General features: G+C 39.9%; 1 protein-coding gene and 1 non-coding gene across 4 annotated transcripts; both read left to right on the plus strand.

Moving 5' to 3' along the window:
* The first annotated feature begins 685 nt into the window (after positions 1-685).
* Positions 686-22,539, plus strand: LATS1 (large tumor suppressor kinase 1). Of its 3 annotated transcripts, none has more exons than XM_036380337.2 (8): positions 686-892; positions 4,752-5,257; positions 7,279-7,429; positions 9,416-10,944; positions 15,591-16,173; positions 16,897-17,079; positions 17,317-17,423; positions 18,385-22,539. In XM_036380337.2, the coding sequence occupies exons 2-8, from the start codon at positions 4,907-4,909 to the stop codon at positions 18,895-18,897; spliced, it is 3,417 nt and encodes a 1,138-aa protein (XP_036236230.1). In that variant the 5' UTR covers positions 686-892; positions 4,752-4,906; the 3' UTR covers positions 18,898-22,539. The 3 variants fall into 3 exon arrangements, with proteins under 3 accessions (XP_036236230.1, XP_036236231.1, XP_036236232.1); XM_036380338.2 differs by having other exon boundaries at positions 9,419-10,944; XM_036380339.2 differs by having other exon boundaries at positions 7,279-7,414; positions 9,419-10,944.
* A 1,893-nt stretch (positions 22,540-24,432) lies between these two features.
* On the plus strand, positions 24,433-24,503 carry TRNAG-GCC (transfer RNA glycine (anticodon GCC)). Its single transcript has one exon. It is a non-coding gene; the product is annotated as a tRNA-Gly (tRNA).
* The last annotated feature ends 155 nt before the right edge of the window (positions 24,504-24,658 follow it).

Below are 24,658 nucleotides of genomic sequence, written 5' to 3' on the forward strand. Positions count from 1 at the left end.
TTGAACCTGATGGATGGAAAAACCTCTGTATTTGGGCAGGAACAGGTTAGTTACGAGGTGTTACATGGTATTTCCACCATAACCCCTCCAGAGTGTACTTTAATTCACATCGGCGTGGGCGCCCTGGGTGTGCTGTGGCAGGAACACCACCTGATGCACATTCCGTGTGTCTGGAGATGGATGGGGCACTGGGGACAGGGCAGTAGTCCCTGTGCAGGGCAAGGTGTACTGAGTTGCCAACGAGCTCCTTAGAGCAGCTTATTTGAAATTTATTTAAAATGCAAAAGATGGAAATGAAATGGATCACTCCGAGTGCTAACCGGTGGGTTTTCCTTCCTGTTGGTCTGTAACGAGTCCATTCTACGGGCATCAGCCGAACCACGAGGCTCAGCGGAGCTTTCTCCTCCCCACCCCCCATAAAAAGAAAATTGGAAAATCAGAAAATGGGAATTTGTCCGTGGTGCCCGGCACTGGCTCAGGAGCAGCCAGCCGTGTCCGGCAGCGCGGGGCCGTGCCGTGCCGTGCTGAGCTGTGCGTGCGGCTGCCCGGCCCGGGCGCGCAGGGGTTACAGGGCGCTGCCGCTCCCCACCGGGGCGGGCGGGAGCCGCCGCTGCTCCATCCGGGAGCGGCAGGAGCCGCGCGAGGCAGGCCGGGATCTGCCCATATCCGGGCGGCTCCGCGGCGGGGACACTGACAAAATGGCGGCGCCGAACTGAGCGGCCCGAGGCGGCGGCGGGCGCTGGCGGAGGGACCGAGCGGGCGCTGCCGGCATCGTCGAGGGGCGGAGGAAGGGCGGAAGGAAGGGAAGGGCCGCGGCCGGTCGGCGCCGCGCGGGCGGGGCCGAGCTCCGAGCGCCCGGGGCGCTGCCGCCGCCGCCGCCTTCTCGCCTCAGGTAGAGTCCGCCGTGCGCGGGGCCGGAGGGGGGTCGGGGCGGTAACGGGGCCGCTCCGGCTCGGCCCGGCCGTCCTGGGCCCGCTGCGGGACTCAGCCGTGGCAGGAGCCACCTCAGGTCGCGGCCTGGGGCCGGCGAGGCGACAGAAGAGCAGGTGTCCCATCGGGGCCCGTTTGGGATACTCCGCCCGGCCGTGAAACCCTCCTGGCCTGCGTGTCCCGGGAGGCCGGGTCCTGCTGTCCTGCACAATCCGTGCTGGCCCGAGCAGCGCAGCGGGGCTTTGGCTACCCTGCAGTTGTTAGCCGTGAAGATCGCTCCGAGGTGCGCCTGAAATGACTCCTGCTGCTCCCGGGAATACGTGTATGTGTACGGAGAGGAGCTGTATCCTGCTAAAGGAGATAGCAGAGCGTAAGAATGGAAGCAAACCGAGCGAATGCACAGTGTTCCTCGTGTTCAGCTGGCCTCTGTTTCTTTCCAGCTCTGGCTTCTCTGACCATATGTCGTTGTGCTTATGTCCTGATTTCGGGGACCAGTTTTCTCCTCATCCTGTGAAAACTTTTAGCATTGGAAATGCATCCTTTGGGAAATTACTGTTGCAGCTCAATGACTTGTTACCTGAAAGAAGAGCCCCCTTTAGGTGGTCTGAACCAAGTCCCTACAAACTTAATTTTATGACTTGTGAAGTCTCTGTTAGTTTCTTTATCTCTGGCAGTGAAGCATTGTGATCATGTATAAAATAAGCTGTTAGAATAGGTACATGAGGGAGGGTACCTAGATACATCAATATGTGATGTTCACTACTCAGTTGGAAATATGGGCATTGAAAGTATTTTTTTAAGGAAGTTTAAAGTTAGATTTAAAAGCTGTGTATTTTTTTCCTCAGAAAATCATGGGAGTCATTGACAGTTGCGTGTTGCCATTCAGAGCATCACAGACTGGTTTGGCTTGACAGGGACCTTAGAGATAACCCAGTTCCAGCTCCCTGCCACTAGACCAGGTTGTTCCAAGCCTCATCAGGCCTGGCCTTGAACACTTCTGAGCTTTCATTCAAGCTCTTATTTATATAAGTCCAATCTTTTGTGATTATAATGTAAAAAAAACCAAGGTGGGCTTTTTTTTTCCCTTACAGTTTGACCTGTAAAAGCAAATACTGTATTCCTGTATTTTGAAAAGAGGTGAAACATTATTTTCTTCAACTCCCTTAGGGAAGAGAATTTAATCAGCAAAAACAGCTGCATTAACAAACAGATTATTTAAGGACACAAAACTACAGGAGGGAATAGACATCAGTTCCCATGGATACAGTTGGTGTTTGGTAGTTAGAAGTACAAAGTTGAGATCTATTTCTTACTCAGCAGTCAACACTCTCTTCCTTTAAAATGTGTGCCAGTGTCTATAAGCAGAAGTGACTTGTGAATTTTGAGATTCATATATAAAGCAAGGTGAGCTGTAGTAATTCCTGTTTTCTGGAGGACTAATTTAATTTGTTTTCTAAGAATTAGACTTAGTTTAACATGTACATGCTGGTACCCCTCAGTGCTGCCAAAAGGAACAGCCCACCAAAAAAAAACACCAAAAAAAAGTTATTTATTTGGGTAAGTTCCTTAGCTTGGTTTATGCTGTGTGGCCTTACAAACAGTTACGCTGTCTGTGGTAAGTGGTGGGAGATAAGTGGACTGGATGGTTTACACTCCTAAACCTAAACTGCTTCTAAAAATTTAGAGTGCAGCTTTATTTTCCAAGACTGCTGCTGATTTATGACTTTAGTCTTCTGTTAATTTAACCTTGATTTCTCTTAGGGGGTGTTAGATTTACCTATCCCAGCTACCCGAGCTGGTGTAACCATGAAGTGAATACTGCCATACCAGATGAAATTTGTAAAATACGTAGGTGCAAAACCCGTTTTCTCCTGAATTCCAGGCCTTTGGAATTTGTTAAAAACATAAGTTGGGGTATTTTGTCAAGTTCTTACTTCATTTTCTTTGGAAAAAGTATTTTCAATGTGGTCTTAAATACCACATGTTTGGAAAATTATTTTGAAAGTGGCCAAAATTAAATTACATTTTAATTGCTCTCATGCTCTACTTTCTGCTGATTTCTGGATTTCTTAATACTTTGGGCAAAATTTCACTGTTCATTATTAAAATTCACTCATGTCTGATGATCACTTCCTTATTCAGTGAGCACTGAAGAACTATATGCTATCAGACTGTATTGAACATATAATTACCCAACTACACTCATTTAAGGTTTCAAAGCTATCACAGTGCAAAGAAGGATTGTGAATGCAGTTATACCCCTTAAGATTTAGCAAGTTTCTTAAGAGGAGTTCTGTTATTTTTAAAATGGTTCTCCAAGGAGAATGGGATTAAGTGGATATCCCTTAAGTGTTTCTTTTGCAGTCCTCATTTATGTATTACTTCCCAGCTTTCAGGTTTTATTCATATATGAGTAGCACGAGTATTTAATTCATATAATTTGCATGTGTTCCAGGGAGTTCTTTTTCCTATTAACTTGTCATATTCTTCCTCAGTTGCTGAATCACTAATTGGTTTGTGACAGTGCAAGTATTGTAGAAATGAAACCTGAATGAAGAAAGAGTGACTTTTTGGTAGACTGTGTAAAATTTGGATTCTTGTTTAATTTATTTAATTTATATCTACAATGAGAAACGCTTAGCAACACAGTAGTAAAGGAGCTGTGTGAGTTGGGCTTCAACATTTTTGTTGCCTTTGAAGAAAAGACAGAGCAGAAACATTTAGTTTTCCTTGCACTGTCTTAGTACCTGATCTTCCTCTGTGAAGCAGTAGAGACTGACAAAGTTTAATTTCATGATACTCTGAAGAGGCAAATGCTCTGCAGTTTCTTCAGTGTTTCACTGTGGTTGCTTTATCCTTTGCCATGCAGTTGCAGTAACAATTAGTGCCCAGCCTGAACACAGAGATTTGAGTTCTCTGCAGACACGGGGCTCTTTCCCTGATGAGTCAGCGCCTTCAAAATGCAAACGTTTTTTATTTGGCTTTTGGCAGAAAATTCTGTTTCCCTTACCAAATGTCATAGCTATGCTCTCAGCGAATTTGATGCTTGACTTGTTAAACAATTTTACAGTAAAAAAAAAAAAAGATTAAAATTTTCTTTGTTTCTCTTCCTGCTCTCATTTTCCCTTATGTAAAATAAATTTTAAAATTACTTAACTATTGATGAAGACTGGCCCAAGGAGACTTTAGCTAAGAGACTGTGAAAGCCTCAGAATCTGAACCCTTAAACAGATGCAAGTAGCAGATGATACAAGAAGTCGTAAAGTTGCATGTGATAAGCCAGGCAAATGTGTAGTTTTAACAAATGTGACTGCTAGAGAACGAATAAAATCACTGTAATTACATGCTCTTACTGGTGTACTTCTCACTCCCGTCTTTTGCTGGAGCTGGATGTCAGAATCATTGAACAGCAAGGTTATTTGATCCGTATCCTGGCTGACTGGGTAGTAGAGTTGGCTCTTCTAGCTACAAATGGACACAGGAGAGGGGGGAGGCAAAGAAGCGGTGCTAGCACACACCAGTGGTTCATATCTGCTCTTGCAAGCTTTGTCCACCACACAGAGCTCTTTACTATGACCACATCCTTTGCAATTCAGGACTGTTTAGACTTGAGGCACCTAAAACATTAGTTGTTAACAGACAGTTAAAAACCCAACATGGTTTGTAAATTAGTTTGAGTAAAGACTGCCTGAAGAATTCGCTTAGCATGCTTTTAGCATCTGTGAAGGCAGTGCTGCATGTGAATGTTTCACTGCTCCAGTGCTACATTGTGAATTTTTTTACTGCTCTGTTAAATGTGATTTGTTTTGTTTTGTTAACAGAATAGCAGTTTTGGGTTGTGACAAACTCGAGCACTTCAGGAACCAAGGTTTCACAGCGAAGAGCCCCTGCTTTCACAAGTTCTGACATCAGCCAGTCTTCCTTGAATTCTGGTGTGTGCGAGTCCTTGGTGGAGGTTGCATATATACATGTTTTCATGAAGAGAAGTGAGAAGCCAGAAGGTTATAGACAAATGAGGCCTAAAACTTTTCCTGCCAGTAATTATACTGGCAGCAGCCAGCAGATGCTACAGGAAATACGAGAGAGCCTCAGGAATTTGCCTAAACCCTCAGATGCTGCTAAAGCTGATCACAGCATGGGCAAAATGTTACCTGAAGATCCTAGACAAGGCCGAAATCCCCCTAAATTTGTAACATATCATAAGGTTTTGCAGGAGATAAGAAACTCGCTTCTGCCTTTTGCAAATGAAGCAACCTCAGCTGTCAAAGGAACATCAGAAGTTAATCGACAGATGCTGCAAGATTTGCAAGCTGCTGGCTTTGATGAGGTGAAGTGTTTTATTTTAAGGATTTGGTGTTCTGCTAGCTATAAACTATAAGTGCATGTTGGAGGGGGTGTTGGTCAGGGAATGTTTGAACAGCATGATAAGCAAAAAGCTTCAAAATTTGGTAGGTTTCTGACTGGGACATGAAACTGGTAATAGTGGGGGATGTAAAAGAGGACTAGAAGGATTTAGAGAGACTTGGTTTTGTTTTTTTAAGCATCTTGTCCAGATTGTTCTTATGTGGTAGGTTGTTTTAATTATTTATATAGTTTTAGGCAGAGAGGACTGGACTCTCTAGAACATGGATTTTGCCTCTGATACTCAAAGTAATTTTGGATTGTGCTAAATTAAAATAGGTTGATAAAATACGGCCATTCTAAATTGAAAGGCAATACCAAATATTTTGGAAAATAATCTGAAATGTGGTTTCCAGGAAGGAAAAATGAATACACTTACATCTCCTGTGTTTTTACTGGGACCTGCACATCACATAAATCACGCTTGTTTTCATGCCTTCTTTGTAAACCTGGGTACAAAAGCATGTTTAAAAAGAGCTAGCAAACCACTCATCTTGCCAAAGGAAAAAGGCACAGTACCACAACAGGGATTAACTTTTCAGACGTGCACTGCTTGCAATAGTGACCAGCTCATGAGTTCTGCTGTCTGTGATGCTTTGATATTTACAGAGATCTACCTCTAACACAAGTGAGCTTCTCTAAAACTACCAACTGGCTTTTCTTCAGCTGCATCCCAGTGTCAAGTGCTGATAGTGGCTTTTCATGTTCCTTTCACAGTCCAGACTGTGTGTCAGGAAGAATGGAAGGATTTTATAATGATAAATTATTTTTGTAATCATTTGCTCCAGCTCTGTGATTCATTGCTGAGTTGAGGAAGTTTTGTTGCTGTTGTTGTGTGCGATTTTGGGGCAAGGAGGGGTGTGCGTTTGTTTTTTCAAAGTCGATTGGTTCTCAGCTCCATTTTTACAGATTTGAACCTGCAGCTGGTTTTGCAGACTGAAGGTTGTGGTATGTGGCTGGACAATAAATTAGAAAGATATCTTTAAGTTGGTATTTTTGTCAGATCCTTTGTATCTTGAAGCCTTTTGCTTCTACCCTTTGTTCTTGGATACAACGGCAAATTCCCATGACACTTGTGATTATATGGGGCTTTTTTCAGGCACAGTGCCAGCATAAGCCCTTTCTGCCATGTGTTAACCTACAGTTGTATTGCCACAATAGCCCATATGGCACTGATACACATATGTGCCTAAGAACAGATACAGCTGAGGTAGGGAAGCATTTGTCTTGGTCGAGAAGTTTCAAAATGTATTGAATTTTTTTTTTTTCAAATGAAATATTAACAAACATTCTTGTTATTTCCCCCCACCTCTCAGGTAGTAGGTAGCATTAAGGGGTGAAGTGGAACAGATAGAAATCAGTAAGTGTCAGGTGTGTGTATACAGATATATATATATATATAATAATCAGGGTAGGTTGCTAGTCATTGCATTTGGGGTTTTTTATCCTAAATATCTTACAGAAAATTGCTTTTGCTTACTATGGTTCAAGTTAAATCCTTATATGTTCTGTGTATAGTGATACTCTTTAAGACATTGACTACTTCATATCACATAGGTGACCAAATTGTTGAGCTGAAAATGTTATGTGTGCTTTTTCTAATGTCAGCTGGTCCATAAAGATTGCAACAACTTTACTGTATAGGCTTTTTTATTATAAAGTCCTTTTTTAAGGGTTGTATGACCACGTGGTTCTATCAAGATAACATGATTTACATCAGACTGCAGTGCTTCAACTGGTTAACTTTTCTTCTGAATATCCAGATTGCACTACTATTTCGGCTGATCTCTTCTGGTAAAGACATTTTAAAAGTAGTTCCAAAACAATTGAGAGAAATCGATACTTTGTAAAATTACTTAGGTGCAATTAGCGGAGGATATTTGGCTAAATAACCATGATTTTTGGTATTTCTTGTAAATAATTTTTTGTATATAATTTTCTCTTTAGGATATGGTTATACAAGCTCTTAGACAAACTAACAACCGTAGTATAGAGGCTGCCATTGAATTTATAAGTAAAATGAGCTACCAGGATCCTCGTCGGGAACAGATGGTTGCAGCAGCAGCAAGACCTGTAAACGCAGGTATGAAACCACCAGGTAGGTGTATCCATGGTGACTCACTTACTCACTGAGTGTATTCTTATAGGTGGAACATGGAACAGAGTAAATTTTGCCTTCATGTGCCCACAGTAGAACAGAAATGCTGAGATACAGGTTTTTTTGCCTTTAAAGACAGCATTTTACATATCTGATGTAATCCTTCTGAGAGATAGGTCCGTTTGACTTGAGTTTCTTAAGCATGGTTTTATAACTGCATGCTTTTATTACTATTCATAAACATTTTATACAAGGAATGGTATTCAGATCGCATTTTGGTAATTTCTGTTACCTTCCTGATGTGGTGCCTGTGTTTTGTTTTGTGTCAGGCACCACTTAGAAATAAGCGCTGAGCATTGAATTCTTCTTTACTGTATTCTTTACACACTCCTGCGTTCTTTACACACATACGCATTCTGTATGTGTATTTTTGTGTATGTATTTGTCTGTGTGTGTATTTATATATCATATAACTATGGTATTTGTGTTTCAGGATGCCTCTCTGCTTAATTTCCTGCTTGGTTCCAACTTTTGTTTCTATAGTTTTTAAGGCAGGCTCCATGTTCTTAGAGATGTTAGAGGAGGGACTGTATCTTTACTAGCAGAGTCAGAATTTTGCCACTTGCTATTATTGCTTTCTGAACAGATGCTAGCACATTTTTCAGATTACTTGATGCGTTTTTAGTAGCATACACCTAAAAAAAGAGCAACTTAAAGATGCAGCAGAAATACTGAACTTTTATTAGACTAAAGTTGGGTGCTGAGCTGCTAGCACTGCAGTTAGATTTTAAATCGACAATATAGATAGGAGGAAAAATTAGTCAGGAGTTGCAAAGAACAGCGTCATTTTCCTTTAGTCTGTTAAGCAGGATTAGTTGGTGCTTGTATGAAGTTCATAGGTAAATTCCACCATTTAGACATAGTTTTCATTGTTACCTGCAAAAATATAGTAATTAACATGTTCCTTAAGTGAGGACAGTGTGATTTTCAGCAATTAAAGTACTGCATGTGTTTACACATATTTTAGTGTTAACATTATAAAAACCACAGTAAGACGGCCTGCACCATCAGTTCCTTGTATATTTTGTTTATATGATGCAAAATAGCATCTGCAAAGTAAATATATAGCGGGGTTTTGCTCTGTAAATTTTGCATTCATACAGTTTTAATTTTTGCCTCTATCTACAATGCTTTTACTCAAAAAGATCCAACTTTTAAAATTAAAGTACTTAGTCAGATTCTGTCTTATGGGAATATAACAAGTCTGAATGATCTGTGTGCATATAAGGGTGCAAGCCTTGATTTTACAACATTCAGTTAAATTTAATTTAAGAACACTAAGTGTTTTGCAAATGTTAAGTGGAAAGGATAGCAACATAACATATTTTTCCATGCTATTACTTTTTATTGCATTTGTGCTGAACATTCTGAGAGTTTCTTGTACACATGATTAAAAATCACACAGAATCACACAGAAATTCTAGGTTGGAAGAGACCTTTAAGATCATCGAGTCCAACCCATGTTCTAATACCTCAACTAGATCATGGCACCAAGTGCCACATCCAGTCTTTTTTTAAACTCTTCGAGGGATGGTGACTCCACGACCTCCCTGGGTAGATACATTGTAAATACATTGTGTGACTAATAATTTTGCATGTTACCATTTTTTTCAATTAAATTTTACATTTTTACTGAAGCAAAATACATTTTCAGAAAAGTGATTTCTGAAAAATCACCTTCTGGTATTATAGGTTTATAGTTTCAATGTGGGGGTTTTTTTCCCTCTTATATGTACACTGAGCATATTAGCATGCAGTGCTGTATATTACTAGAAAAAGTTTTCGTATGAAGTACAGTGGATTATATTGTGTCAGAGAATTCAAGTCCTGTTTCTGTGGTAATTAACACAGAAGAACAAAATATTCAAAGCAGTCAATAGGAATAATTTCCAATAATGTAAATGCTGTGTTTTCTTCTTGTGGAAGCAGGGGCTGTGCAGCAGTCAGTGAACCGCAAGCAGAGCTGGAAGGGTTCTAAGGAGTCCCTGGTTCCTCAGCGGCACGGCCCTTCCCTGGCAGAGGGTGTGGTTTATCGCTCGGAAAGTCCCAGCTCGCAGCCTGATGTAGGAAGGCCGTTATCTGGATCTGGCATTGCGGCATTTGCTCAGGCTCATCCTGCCAATGGACAAAGAGTGAATCCCCCACCTCTACCGCAGATAAGGAGTGTCACACCTCCTCCTCCACCTCCTCGGGGGCAGACACCCCCTCCAAGGGGAACTACTCCTCCACCTCCTTCCTGGGAGCCAAATTCTCAAACGAAGCGGTACTCTGGAAACATGGAGTATGTGATCTCCCGTATTTCTCCAGTGCCACCAGGAGCATGGCAGGATGGTTATCCACCTCCACCTATGAATCCTCCTCCTATGAATTCATCCGCACAGGGGCAGAGAGGCATGAATGCTGTCCCCATTGGCAGGCAGCCAATAATCATGCAGAGTTCTGCCAACAGCAAATTTAGTTTTCCCTCAGGAAGAGCTGGAATGCAAAATGGCAATTGTCAGGCAGAATTCGTAGTTCACCAGAATGTGGTGTCTGGAAATTCGGTGAGTCGCCAGCCACCCCCATATCCAATGAATCCAACCAACAGGCAGAGTCCCACAGCACTACAGATGCAGGCAGGAGGATCTGCTCCTCCTTCAGCGTACACCAATGGGAATATTCCTCAGGCAATAATGGTGCCAAACAGGAACAGTCACAACCTGGAACTTTACAACACCAATGTGGCTGGAATACCTGCATCCTGGTCACAGCCTTCCCCCGTGCAGCCGCAGTCGTCGCCGGGCAATGGGCACGACATGCCTGCGTGGCAGCCCAGTATTCCCGTGCGCTCCAACTCCTTCAACAACCATCACGGCAGCAGGCAGAGTCACTCGGGCAGCTCCCAGCCTTCGGCCACCACAGTGACAGCCATAACGCCTGCTCCCATTCAGCAGCCAGTGAAAAGCATGCGAGTGTTGAAACCAGAGCTACAGACTGCCCTGGCACCCACTCACCCTTCCTGGATGCCGCAGCCCGTGCAAACCGTTCAGACCATTCCCTTCTCCGACAGTCCCTCCACCAATATGGCAGTTATGCTTCCTGTTGCGGAGGCTCCAAATTACCAGGGTCCCCCACCACCTTACCCCAAACACTTGTTACATCAGAACCCTTCTGTCAATCTCTATGAGGCAGGACCCAAGCTCAACAAGGAGGAGCCACCTCCTTTATCCAGGGAGGATGAGAATGAAAAGAATTACGAATGTGTTGATTCAACAGATAAAGAAAAGAAACAAATTACAACCTCACCTGTTCCTGTTAGAAAAAACAAGAAAGATGAAGAAAGAAGAGAGTCTCGCATTCAGAGTTATTCCCCTCAAGCCTTTAAATTCTTCATGGAGCAGCATGTGGAGAATATACTCAAGTCACACCAGCAACGTTTGCACCGGAAAAAACAGCTAGAGAATGAAATGATGCGGGTAAACTCCTTCTTCTTTCTAAATCTATGACTAAACTCTTTTTGTATTACTTTTATAAGAAATGTCTTAATTGTAGAATTAAATAGTACAGATAAGTAGAAGATTTAGAGCTGTGGTATTGAAATCTATTTTTAATCTTTGTATTTGAGATGTGGCAAGTTTCTTCCATGTCTTGTTTATGTATTTAATTTTCTTAGAAATTGATTTTTAAGTAAGTTGTTTTGGATATCTAAAGCTAATTTGTATGGCCTACTCACAGTAAGGTAGCAGAAGCAAAACAATTGTTACAGGAACTGAGATGTAGCTACATGGCTCATAGCTTTTTGTTACGGGTTCTACTTAATCCTGATTTTTGAGTTATAGGCAATATTCTAATGATTTTAAAAAATATTTTTGTTTTTTTAAACTAAGTACTGAAGGTACAAGCAAACTGAGGACAAGTTGCAGGCTGGCTAGAGCTTTTATATAGACTTGCAAACAGTAACATTATTTACATTCTGAAGATTGTTACCAGTAGGGATAGTTTTTTAAAGTTCAAAAAAAAAAAAAGAAAACATTCAAAGGTTAGTTGGGGCTTTTGTAGAATGAAAGAGATTGTATCTTTTGTCTAATGATTTTGTAATCTGCACTGTAAATGTATCTGTTTTTCACATGTGTCTGTTTTATAATTATGCCCTTCAAGAGCAATTGAAGGGCGTAATTATAAAACAAATACATGTGAAATCAACTTTTTTGTGCCTGCATGGAGTCAGTGGTCTATTTCTAGTGTTTCAGTGTTCTGTTAAACCAAATCAAAAGGGTAAAAACTGGAGCTGACAAACATATGTCATTTCAAAAGAGAAAACAGTGAGAAGTAGTGAAACTAAGATTTGCAGAAAGATGAAATTGAGATGAGTCACACAAATATATTTCTTAACGGTTGTAGTTGAAAGTTTCACATAAGTATGATGTTCTTTTTTATTTATTCTATGAGAGTATGTATTTGGCTTATACCACTTTCTTGACATGCTGTTTTTTAAATCTGTTTTTTCTTATTCTTTGAAAATTCTTACTGTAAGCTGTAGTCTTTTGTGTTTGCTTAATCACGAATATGTAAATGTTAGCAAGATTTCATCCTGGAACTCTTACTAGATCTTTATTCTTAGTCTTCTCTCTTTCCTTTTTCACTTCACTAACAGCTGATTTAAACTGTTAAGGTGTGGGAAGCTTTCCTGAACTCTGTAGCCTCCATCCCTGTGTAGACAAGTAAGATTCTGAAGCAACAGTGTTTCTTAAGAATAGCATGATCCCTTTTTAGAGGGCTTTGCATGCAACCCTGCATCAAAATTAAGCATGAATTTATTTTGGCTATTTTTGAGTACTTAAATGTAAGATTATAATTAATGTTGATTTGCAAACTTCACTTTCCCTTCTTACTGTGTTGTGTTTTGTAGTATTTCAGAATAAGTATTACTTATATAAAAGCACTGATATAACTTTTCTTGATATTTTTCTTGTGCTTTTAAAGCACCTTAGTAGGAGTATTTTATAATATTTATAATATTAATGCTAGAGTTTTAATAGTTTATGCTGGATTTAAAGCTGGGATGCTTAATTACAGGGCGGAGGTTGGAACATGGGTTATTGTGCTGCTGCAGACCTCTCCTTTTTCATAAGCATACAGGAGAGGAATGCCACAAGAATAAAGTGTGTTTTGGGCCTTCATGAGAAGGAGAACGGGAAATTATTTATTTTCAGAAAGTTTTAAGAAGATTAAGCAAGTATTGAATCCCTTCTTTTCTGCCCTTTGAATTTTGAAAGAAAAAAACCTCAGAATGCACCTGTGAAAATACCAGATGCTGTATTTCTAGCATACGTGACATATTTCTATGGTGTCAGATCTCCTAGGAGTTTAGTGGTCTCAAAAGTGTTTAATTTAGATGTGTGAGTTTGACCAAGAGTTATAATAGGTGTCTTTCCTGCAAACAGAAACTTAAGTCATCCTTTAAGGCACAGCAAGATGAGAAGGAAGCAGAATGAGAGCAAACTGTGTGATGATAGAGAGCCAGTCAGGAAAGTTTAGGTGTCTGGCATCTTGAAATAATTGGAGGTACACGTGCAGAAAGGTTTGTGCAGCTGACAGTTTGTTAATTTTTGGTAAATGCTGAAGCTGAGGAGTGTTCTAGGGAAAATACAGCAATTCAGAGAGAAAGTTTGTAATTAACATTTGTTTTAGTGGATGACAGGGAAAAATGAAGGTGGGTTGAGGGAAGAGATGACAAATTGCAGTACTTGGGCTACTTTTTTTTACTATAAAATGGGTCAGATGCAAGAGCTAGAGAGCAGGTAGAAGAAAGCAAAGCTTTCCAAAACCAGGGTTTTGGAGACTCTTTGTATGTCTTGCAGTGATAAATCATTGTATAGAGTCTCGCTCCTAGGGGGTTGTTGGCGTCCAGGTTTTATTCTTTGCCAGCTTTGTCACTGATGGGTGGGGTTCAGTTTGTGTCAAGTGGGTCTGTACTGAGATGAGCTTTAGGATTCAGATGGGCCTTAAGAAGGTGACCCACCATTGTCTGAACTTTACCAGGCTCAGGTCTTCAGCTGTCTTCTTGATGTTTGTAAGTCTTAAAAAAATCCTTCCTTCTGTGTTGAAGTGTGCCTTAAGCCTGTTCTTTCGTGGAAAACTTCAGATGTTTCTGTCAGAAGACAGTACGCAGATGTTCCTGCAATAAGACAATTTTTTGATTCAAAACATGTAGTTGAACCTATTACCCACACCAGTCATAAAACTGCAGCTAACCAGTCCTAACTACTGCCTATCTGATGTCTACAAAAAATTTTGTCTTAAATTTGAGACAGCCTTCCCCATTTCAATCCTACCAAATTTGTATAACTTGTGAAATTCATTTCGGTAGACGAGCATATTGTATGCATTTTCCTAATTGCATCTCCTTTGGATCCATTTTTGCTATGATGCCTGTAAGAAGTTTTATGTTTTCTAACAGTATTTTCTTTAATAGGTGGCATATAGTAACTTGTGAAAGCATTTTTAAGATACTGAATGATATCTAATTGAATTTTTTTGCCTTTTTTGTCAGTCGCATCTATTATATTTTGTTTCAGGTTATGTTGGAAGTCAGGCAAGGCCAAAGTCATCTATTAACATACAGTCTGTGCAGGCCTAGACTAGTTACTTAGTCCTATTGATGGTTCTGAATACTGCTATGCAGACAGTATCTCACATATTTGAAGCTTTAAAGAGATGGAAGCAGCAAGATTTGGTATCAAGAATCGCTAAGAAGTTACAGTAAGAAAAGCTTTTAGACTAGTGCTTGAGTACAGTTGAAATGTTTGCAGGGGTTCAGTGTGGCCATGTTTGAGTTTATGATCAACATGTCCATGAAAAAATAAGGAAGTATGCTATACGTTGAACTTGGAAATCATTGGTGTGGGATGGTGATTTCAAGCCAAGTAGGCAGATAAAATAATTGGGATGCTGTGAGAAAGGTAGCGTATAGTAACGTGAGAATGCTGTCAGAAAACAAAAGAAGGAATGAACATCAGGCTACGTGGCAATAGTGTCACAGAGAAAAAATATAAAAAAATTGAAGACAGGTTCTATTCTCATTGAAACAAAGAAGGATTATTCTGATTCCAGGCCCTGAAATTTGCCAAGAAAAATGGCACCAAAATTGATGGGACTTTTAAGGGAGTTGAAAACAGCAAAAATATACTGGGAGGGCACGCAGGTTGGAGTACAATGAGAGTGATCAATGTGGTTCTTGTAGATAAGGGTTTCCACACTGTAGGTGATGAGTTGTGTGTGGTCTGTGAGTGTTTCAGCTGTCAGAATGTTGGTGGCATTGGCTGGAACACCAGGGATGTTCAGTCAAGATAGGGATATGTACGCAGATAGGAGCCAAGAAAAGATCCTGTTGGGAGGAGTGAGCCACTTCAGGAGGTGCTTTGCTCAGCTGGTTCCTAGGCAGAGTGGAGAGCAGTGGTGAGAGTGTGAGTGAAGCCCTGCTAGAAAGGGGTGTGTTGTGTGATAAGAGGGAACATCAATTGGTCAAGGCATGTGGCAGAGGTGTGGGCAAGCAGTAGGAAGCAGTGCCAGTAGGATCTGTTTTGGGTAGCTACACGTGGAAGTGAGAGTGTGAGAGGGAGTGCATACTCCCTCCTGCAGCTGAAATTCTAGAGCATGGTCAGGAAGTTCAGTGACTTCTGCTCCAGTTAGTCTGCCTTTCCCATGGCAGCTCCTTAGCCCTCAGCAACTTACAGCTCCCAGACATGTCTTGGCTTTCTTTGACCCTGTAAAGAGAATCAGGGAGGCAGCTGATGCACACTGTTATTCAGATAATATTATTTGCAGTGGTTTTTATCAGTAATTTGTAAATTACCATTCTTAAGAATGTAGTAGTCCCTTCTCTAGAACCTGCATTTTGCTGTTGAAAATAATCACATTTCAGTTTTTTATCACTCCTATGTGTTTTCATAGAATCCTAATGTGTCAATTAAAACAAAACCAAATCCCTTTAAGTATTATTTCTTGTGCTGTGTATAAGTATTTGGTTTGCTTTGCCTAAGCCTTGTAATTAATTATGAGAAGATCATCAAGAGTTAAGAGTACTGTTCACTCTTCAGATTTAACTCTGTTTGCTGCACAGGTTGGATTGTCACCAGAAGCCCGGGATCAAATGAGGAAAATGTTGTGCCAGAAAGAGTCAAATTATATTCGGCTAAGAAGAGCTAAAATGGACAAGTCAATGTTTGTAAAAATTAAAACCCTGGGAGTTGGTGCGTTTGGAGAAGTTTGCCTGGCAAGAAAGGTGGATACTAATGCTCTATATGCAACAAAGACTCTGAGGAAAAAAGATGTCTTGCTTAGAAATCAAGTTGCTCATGTTAAAGCTGAGCGGGATATCCTTGCAGAAGCTGATAACGAATGGGTAGTTCGCCTGTACTATTCATTCCAAGATAAGGACAATTTGTACTTTGTAATGGACTACATTCCAGGAGGTGATATGATGAGTCTCCTAATTAGAATGGGTGTCTTCCCAGAAAATCTGGCACGGTTCTACACAGCAGAACTGACGTGTGCAGTTGAGAGTGTTCATAAAATGGGCTTCATCCACAGAGATATTAAACCTGACAATATCTTGATAGACCGTGACGGTCATATCAAACTGACTGACTTCGGGCTCTGTACTGGTTTTCGGTGGACCCATGACTCAAAGTACTACCAGAGTGGTAAGAGAGATACGAGTATTCTTTACAAGGAATTAAATGATAAATGATAAATTATAAATGAGTAGAAAGATGACTGTGCTGTTTCCTTTATGAGAAGGTTTAAGTAGGCTTTTCAAAATCCTACTTGATTATTTGAAACAACAGCTAAAGGAAAAGGTGGAGTGAAAGAGAAGTCACACTTTTGAGAGTGGTAAAATACAGATTATGTGGTAACTTTTTTTTAGTTTCCAGAAATAAAAACATACCTTCAAAAACAAGGTTTAAATTACTTCTGATTAGTTTTTCTCAAAATGTTATGTATCTTAGCCCAGACTGTTACACAATCTCTGGTGAGAAGATAAAGATTTTAAATCTGTTGGGTTTTTTTTTTGGTGATTTAAATGTTAGAGGTTTATGTTTACACAAACGTTAAAACAACATACCCCTTATACACTCAATGTGGTGATGCTAAGAAAAATCTGAAAAGTATTGAGATTGGTATTTTCTTATAGTTATGTCAAAAATTTGCTTAAAAAAATTGTGTCCTCAGATGTTGGTATTTTATATCCTAAACAAAAATCAACATCTTGATGTTGATTTCTGTTTTAACTCTCAGGTTCAGTATTGAAATTGTAACTGATTCTGTCTTGTAACACAGAATGTTAATGGATAAAGCAAATTTCATATTAGATAAGAACTAAAGTAGCCATGCTCAGTTTTGGCATCCTTGTCACTCCCTGGCAGGTGATCACGCCCGTCAGGACAGTATGGATTTCAGCAGTGAGTGGGGTGACCCGGCCAACTGCAGGTGTGGGGATCGGCTGAAGCCGCTGGAGCGCAGGGCTGCGCGGCAGCACCAGCGCTGCCTGGCCCACTCCCTGGTGGGCACTCCCAACTACATTGCACCTGAAGTGCTGTTACGGACAGGTAATGAACGTGCTTTTGTACTGCAGTCTTACTGCAAAGTGACTGGTACTCAGGCGTCCTGCTTCACTTCTCCCACACTCCCCCTTCTCCCCAGGGTGCGATACTTTAACAAAAAAATAAATGTTTGTTAATATGGAAATCTTAAGTATTGAATTCTCTTGTGAACTTTTTTGTTCTTAGAAATTTGAGATTAAAACTATACAAAGGCTTGACTACCTTATTTGAACTTTATTTCAGGTTACACACAGTTGTGTGACTGGTGGAGTGTTGGAGTAATTCTCTTTGAGATGCTAGTGGGGCAGCCTCCATTCCTGGCACAAACGCCACTGGAAACACAAATGAAGGTAAACTTTAAAAATCTGGTATTAACAGTCTGAAAAAGGCTTGAAACTTACATAGTCATACTAATTTGTAGTGAAAAGAAAGGTGATGTTTGAGGGCACTGCCTATCCAAGCATGTTATAAACTGAAGATTTTAAACTTTGTTATTGTGGAAGTGCACTTGATTTATAAAGAAACTTCTAGAATCACATTTGTAACTTAATCTGGTCATACAGTAAACATGCCAACTAAAAATTACATCTCATCTCAGCCTTTCACTGTTTGTATCTGTTCTAGTTGTTGTTCCCCTTCCCTCTTCCAGTATTTATGTGTTCTTTTCTCACCTCTTGACTTCCATGCTTGTTTGCCTGCAGAGGATTTCCTTTGGTGATGTACCTGCAGGTGCTTAGCATGGGAAGGTGGAGGAGCAGCAGATGATTGCCTGCTCAGGGCTACTGACAGCTCAGAGCCTATGATTCTTTCCTTCCTGAGCCCCTACTGTTTCAGAGAAAGCATCAAGGCAGTCTTCTGCTGATGTCATTTTTTGCAAAATTGCATTCAGGTGGCTCAAATGTAGGCAGTGTTTTGTTTTTTTTTTAACTTGAAATCTCTTAGGCTTTACAGTACATCAAATAACTCAAAACTCATCTGCCTCATCTTTTTAGGATTGTAAGCCATGTGCCTAATCTCAGGTCCCAGGTGCTGGATTTTATGGTATCTTTGTTGGTTTATAGCTGTGTCTTCCATGCCAGACTCTAGTTTAGATTTGGAATGTGAATAAACTTTGCCTGCATTTTGCCAGCTTTCCAGACAAAATATTCCCCGTCTTTCTGAAAGAGCAGCTTCATGTTTTCCCCTCTACTGTGAAAAACCTTAGACATATTGAATTATTTCTTTGTGGTCTTTTGTTTTGTTTTGTTGTTTTAATGTCTTTTTCCTTTTTTTTTAAATTATAAATAAATAACACATCTTTTTGCTTTTAAGGTTATCAACTGGCAAACTGCACTTCATATTCCACCTCAGGCTAAATTGACTCCCGAGGCCTCCGACCTCATTATTAAACTCTGCCGAGGGCCAGAAGATCGTTTGGGCAAAAACGGTGCAGATGAAATAAAAGCTCATCCATTTTTCAAAACAATTGATTTTTCCAGCGATCTACGGCGACAATCTGCTTTCTACATTCCCAAAATTGCTCACCCTACAGACACATCAAACTTTGATCCGGTTGATCCAGATAAATTGTGGAGTGATGATGATAAGGAGGGCAACAGAAATGATACCCTCAATGGGTGGTACAAAAATGGAAAACATCCTGAACATGCTTTTTATGAGTTCACCTTCCGAAGGTTTTTTGATGACAATGGCTACCCATACAACAATCCAAAGCCCATTGAGTATGAGTATAATAGTTCCCAAAACTCAGAACAGCAATCAGATGATGATGATGATGAACAGGCAAGTAGAGGAGTTCAGAGTCGTGATCTAGTTTATGTTTAGTAGAGCAATAAAGGTCAAAAATGAAATAATCAATTCTGCAGCTTTAGATTTTGAAAAGTCTCTTCCTTTAAGAGAACTGAAAGAAGATTGCTAGGGTAAATATGTGCACTCTTCTTTTTAAATGCTAAAAAAATTATTTCTTCACTTTCCCTCTCTGTACATTTTGTTTCCCTAGAATACAGGGAAATGCTTCTTGAGAATTAATTTATTCCAGTGATATTAATTGTTTAATTTAGAAGAGATTTGATGTTAGGTTAAAACAAAAATCACTTGAATATTGTTATTGGTCCTCTGTACTCTAAGTACTCAAAATAGGAAATAGTGATTTTTTTCCCTAAGATGCCTGGTATCTATTTATACATATAGTGGATAATTTTAGAGAACAAATCTGTGCTTCAGAATTTTTAATCACAGTTTTTCCATGCATTGACCAAATATAAAACCTACTTTACACTAATAATGTTCTCTGATACATTTCTGAAGAGAAAAAAAAAAAGGCTGCTGTACCCTTACTTCTCACTGTATTTAGCCTTATTATTCACAATGTTGGAAAAAAATCCACCTATCTGGTGAAATGTTTCCAGCTGCTATGGGAGTGGCCTTGTTCTCAGCTTTGAAACAAGAAAGTGTCAGTCTTGGCTACAGTATGATTGTAAGATGATAAAACATTAGAACTAGTATTTTATTAAATAGTAATTGGATTTGATAGTAGTAACACTGTAGCATGTGACTGGTACTCTCAAAGCAGGACTGCTCGCTGAGAAAGAACTTGATTGTCTCTTGTCATCAGTTCTCCTATAGATGTAAGAGGAAAAGAAGCCTTAGAAACAACACTTTCTGAAATCCAGTTCAATTTTCTGACTACAGCCAAACTGTAAAATGTGTACAGTGCTGCTTTAGTTGGAATTTTTGAAAAATAAATTTTAGAGTAGTATCTTTATGATAAATTTGAGATAGTAATGGGAAAATATTCTAAATTAGGACTTTTGAGACTTCTTGTGGAGACCATTTGCCTTGGCTGGAACAGTTTGCTCCTGGTTACACAGGCACTGAGGAGAAGGGCTGTGCACAGGTCTGTCTGAGCTGGCAGTACAGTTTCAATGCTCTGTCTTTCACAGCCTGGATCAGAACAGAATTAGGAGCTGACTGCTGTGCCTGCTGCCTTCTGCATTAGTTTCCATAATTTCCAGCAGTAGATGCTCAGGTATCTCCTAGGGTCTCATGGAGGGTACTGAGCCTGTTGAGGTTATGTAGAGCAGTATGGGAGCATCACTCTGAGCAGCTTCACTGAGACAAGACCAGGAGTTAAGTGTTGAAAGGCAGAAAGAATTACGGTTTTGCCACTATCCTTCTTTTTCCTAAAATAAACGCAGTGGTAAAAAAAAGAATGCACTATTTTTAGTAAACTTAATGTCTTTTGAAACATTTCTTCTTCATTGGAATTTAATTCCAATGGATAGTCTAATAGCATGCATGTAAGCATTACTGCTTTCCTAAATTATTATTTGTGCCATTGCACTGGCATTGCAGCTATCTAAACATCATGAAACTGGTGTTCATAGCTGTTCTTGCAGCCAACATCAGTTACCAGTTTACTTTTCTCACCAGGCTGGTTTGTTTGCATATGGCCATTTGTTGTCTTTCTGTGCTCCAGTCCAGCGTCTCTGTTTGTGCCAGTGCAACTGTCTCTAGTGCTGTCCTAAACACTGATCACTGAAGAAAGTGCTTGTTGGTTGTCATTTGGAGTTTCCTTTCTTGTGAGTGGGTTGTCATTTGAGCGATCCAGCTTCTGGTGTGGTCCAAAAATGATTTTTATTGACATAACTGAGGGAACTGCAGCAGGTTGGCAGTGAGGAAGCTTCTTAAACATACTTTGGCACAGAAGAAAATGTTTGTGGAAGTTCATCCCTCTGCTCTGAAGTGTTTATAATGGTTAGAAGACGGTTATGAGAAGTTGTTTTCTCAAACAAGTAGTTAGTTAGTTAGTTGCTTACTATAATGAAAATGAGTTTGCAGCTTAATAAAACAATTCCTGCTCTGCCTTTCTCACAGCTGTTGAAATAGAGTAGCTTTTAAGATTAATTTCATTTAGCTTAATTATTGTAAAATGGCTGCAGTGCATAACTACTCCATTTTATATATTATGTAAAAAAGATGGCTTTTCATGTAAATAAACTTTAAAGATTATCCTCCTTCATAGTAAGTATCCCAGTAAAACTGGTCTACTTGTCTTGGAGCAAAGTATAATATATTGCTGGTTAAAGGTAATTTAATCAAGCCTGCCTCACCATTTTTGAAGTGTGCAGAGAAAATAATGTCAATTCATTAAATTGACTCTTAAAATTGCTTTTTTATCTGAGTATATCTCTCCTCTGCCTGCACTATACTATGGTGTATTCCTGTTTAATACTATTACTGATCCTAGGCAATTTAAAAATAATTCTAAAAAACAATAAATAAGTGTCCTGTAAAGGCACCATTGGTCTAAAAAGAAAAACCAATTGCTTTTATTAAAGGAAATCATTGATTCTTTTAAGGACATGTGCAAGTACTGAAATCTTAAATACTCTTTTGCCTTTTTTAAACAAATATGGGAAGTGCTCACAACTTTAGAATTTGGTAGATGCTTCTGGCATTTTCTAATATTGTGGTAGAAGTTGTAATGTTCCTTGTTTGAATTTCACCACCTATATGCTGCAGTATTATGTATTTCCTTGCAAAAAGTGCAGTTCATTACAGTCCAGGTTCTCCTCTGAGAAAGTTAGTTACACACAAATGTTGTCACAGCTCTCCAGCACACTCTGCCTTACCCATGTTTTGAAACTTGACGTTTCATACGTAGATTCAGAGTCTGTTGAGATTCTTCATAGTTGCTGCTTAAAACATGGGTGTTTCACTGGTGACCTACAATGGGGATTGGTTTGTACAGGCAGTAGAGAAGAGAGGCTCCTAGCCAGCAGCTGTGGAATTCTGCAGTAAGTTTTAGTTCAGGTTACCTTTACTTTGTAAAGCATGAAAACAAGTTTCTCTTTTATGTGCCCTTGTATACATATTAATTGTATTTATAAAATGTTCTATAATCCTAGAACTTGTACTGTAAATACTATTTGATATTCAGTGGCATTCTATCCTTGGGCAGGCCCTCTTGCTGTATCTTTTCTATCCTCAATTTTTAATAGAATCTATAGAATTTATGGCTAGAAAGTCTCTTTGAGACTGATGCATCTTCCGCTGTTGCAAAAACTGTGAGTGGGAATGATTTATTTAGACTCCTTTTAATATTATTCAGCTGATAGGCAGTGCAGTGGGTGGGTTCTTAGGTTATGCTGCTGTCACTGAAGATACTATTAGGCTTTTGTTTCAGATGTTGTGGGTGTTTCAGATCAGACCTTTAAATGTGTTTGCTTTATTTCAGCCAAAGCAAAAAAGATAATAAATTGGGTCAATGTCATAGTAAAATGTTTTGAATGCCTTAAGATGGTCATGATAAAGGCACTATTCAAGTTTACTGATTTATATATATATATCTATAGATATATATAGACATACTCTGTGTGTATATGTGTATATAATGTCCTTTTTGTATTATAAGGCTGTCAGTTCCTTTGGATTCTCCTATTAAATACATAGACCATCCCACAATTCTTCTTAAGCGGATCATTCATTTATTCTGTGCCTAGCTGGTAAACGTAACAATTTCACATTATCTCATGGCCATAGTAAGTTATTCACCATTTTTTTGAGTATTCTTTACTTGTCTCAACCATGACCTGGGCATCCCCTTTTGCCAGGTCTCTGCATTCCTGCAATCCAGCTACATGTGTGCCATATGATCTCTGAATGCCCATTGGCACTTTTGGGTCTTAGGGGCATATGGGATGCTGGCTTGGACCATGATCTCCAAGGCTCCTAATGTTCATATAAAAGGAATGTGCATCTTTGCTGACTTTTCCAGTAGGTACACTGGAGCATGCATCCACTTCATCCAGCAGTGCCAGGTTTCCAGTTTGTAAGTGCCCAGCAGTTGAGCAGTGGAGAATTCCTTGTTCCTGCTGACTGAACACACAGCATGTGTGTTTGACCTGGGGATGGGATGTGAGTGGGTGGTTGCACTGACACCTTCTTAAAAGTTATTTTCGAATAAGAGAAGGAATTCCAGCTCTCATGAGCAGCCTGACTGAATTATCGGCTACTGGTAGTCAGTGACATTCCTGAGTTATTGAAATTGTTCCTGTTTTCTCAGAATTGGTGTCTGTAGTGTAACACTTGATGGAATAATAAACCCCACACTGGATCTTTATAAGAAGTGAAAATCACATTGTTATTTTGGCTATTCAGACATGAAATATAAAAATTATTGCCCAATTGCATTTATTTTTCTCTCCTCCTTCACATCCCTCCTCTACAAGTCCCGTTCATGCTGCAGCAGCTCTTCTGTTTAACAATAAAATGGCACAAGTGTAAGAGCAGGAATGCTATTGTACTTGGATGTCACCTCCTGTTTGTAACCTGTTCTCAAAAGGATACATGTTGATGTTCAAGAGTTCAACTTGTTGGTGTTCTTTCCTTGTCCTCTGCTACCTCTTTCATCAAAATAAGTAAATCTTATTAATTACTATTATTAATAATATTTTTATTATTTATTATTCATACATTATGTACTGTGAAGCTGTTACTTAAGAGGGCAATGTGTCACAGCTTTCATCTGTATTTGTCTTTGTGAAAATCCATGCACATCTCAAAATGCTGAAGCAGGAACTAATGTGTTATTGGAGAGACTGAGTTATATCCTAATCCTTCCACGCTTGGGGAGGAGGTTGTGGAAGTACAGCACCATTCTTTATTCATTAGCCCACCTTAAAAGGGGAGAAAAGAAATTTCTCCAGCTATCATCAATCAAGTGATGTGATACACTTAAAATTTTAGAAACTCAGCAGCTTTTTGTGTCTTTACAGCTGAAGCAATGTAGGAATGGTTGTTTTAAACATAGACATTTATTAAAGGATAGACTAAAACTGCCAGTTTAAGAATGGGTAGAAATAGAATAACAAGACGAGTAAGAATGGATTTGATACATTTAACTAAAGGATGATATACTGCTGTGGGGGTTTGGAGTTCACCTGAAGGACTATCATAAACCTCCTGCCTTGTGGCCAACCTTTAGATCCTATTTGTTGCTAAGCAGCTGAGTCTATTTAGACAGGTGATGAGGTACTGCTGCATCAGGGACACTTAAGGGCAGTTTCCTGGTCTGACTCCGCTCGGCAGCAGGTTTTCCTCAGCACACTCAGATGCATTTTCTTCCCCAGAACGACACCATCTATGAAAGCTTGAAAAGGTGCAGACAAGTCACAAGCAAAGAACAGTGGGTGCTTGCTATTCACTCGGCAACACTCACATTTGTGAGTTACGGAAAAGAAATAGCCAAAGGAACGCTCTCGATCATCAGGACGGAATCCCAAGCGAATGTAATAGGACAGAGAAATTAGCATTTGTCACCCTCGACTTATGGAGGCAGAAACTTTTCCCGTACAAGCATTGGTGGTTCAGTGGTAGAATTCTCGCCTGCCACGCGGGAGGCCCGGGTTCGATTCCCGGCCAATGCAGTTACTCTTTTCTCGCCGCTTTTTTCTTTTTTTTTTTTTTTTTTTTTTTTTTTTTCCCCGCTGTTAACATTTAAAACCAAACCACCTCTTCGCTTTTAGTCATAACGCTCAAAGAGACACCACCTCCTTGTCGGTCCGGCTGCGCGGACCTTCTT

Source organism: Molothrus ater, chromosome 3, assembly GCF_012460135.2.
Source record: "Molothrus ater isolate BHLD 08-10-18 breed brown headed cowbird chromosome 3, BPBGC_Mater_1.1, whole genome shotgun sequence".
Classification (NCBI taxonomy): domain Eukaryota; kingdom Metazoa; phylum Chordata; class Aves; order Passeriformes; family Icteridae; genus Molothrus; species Molothrus ater.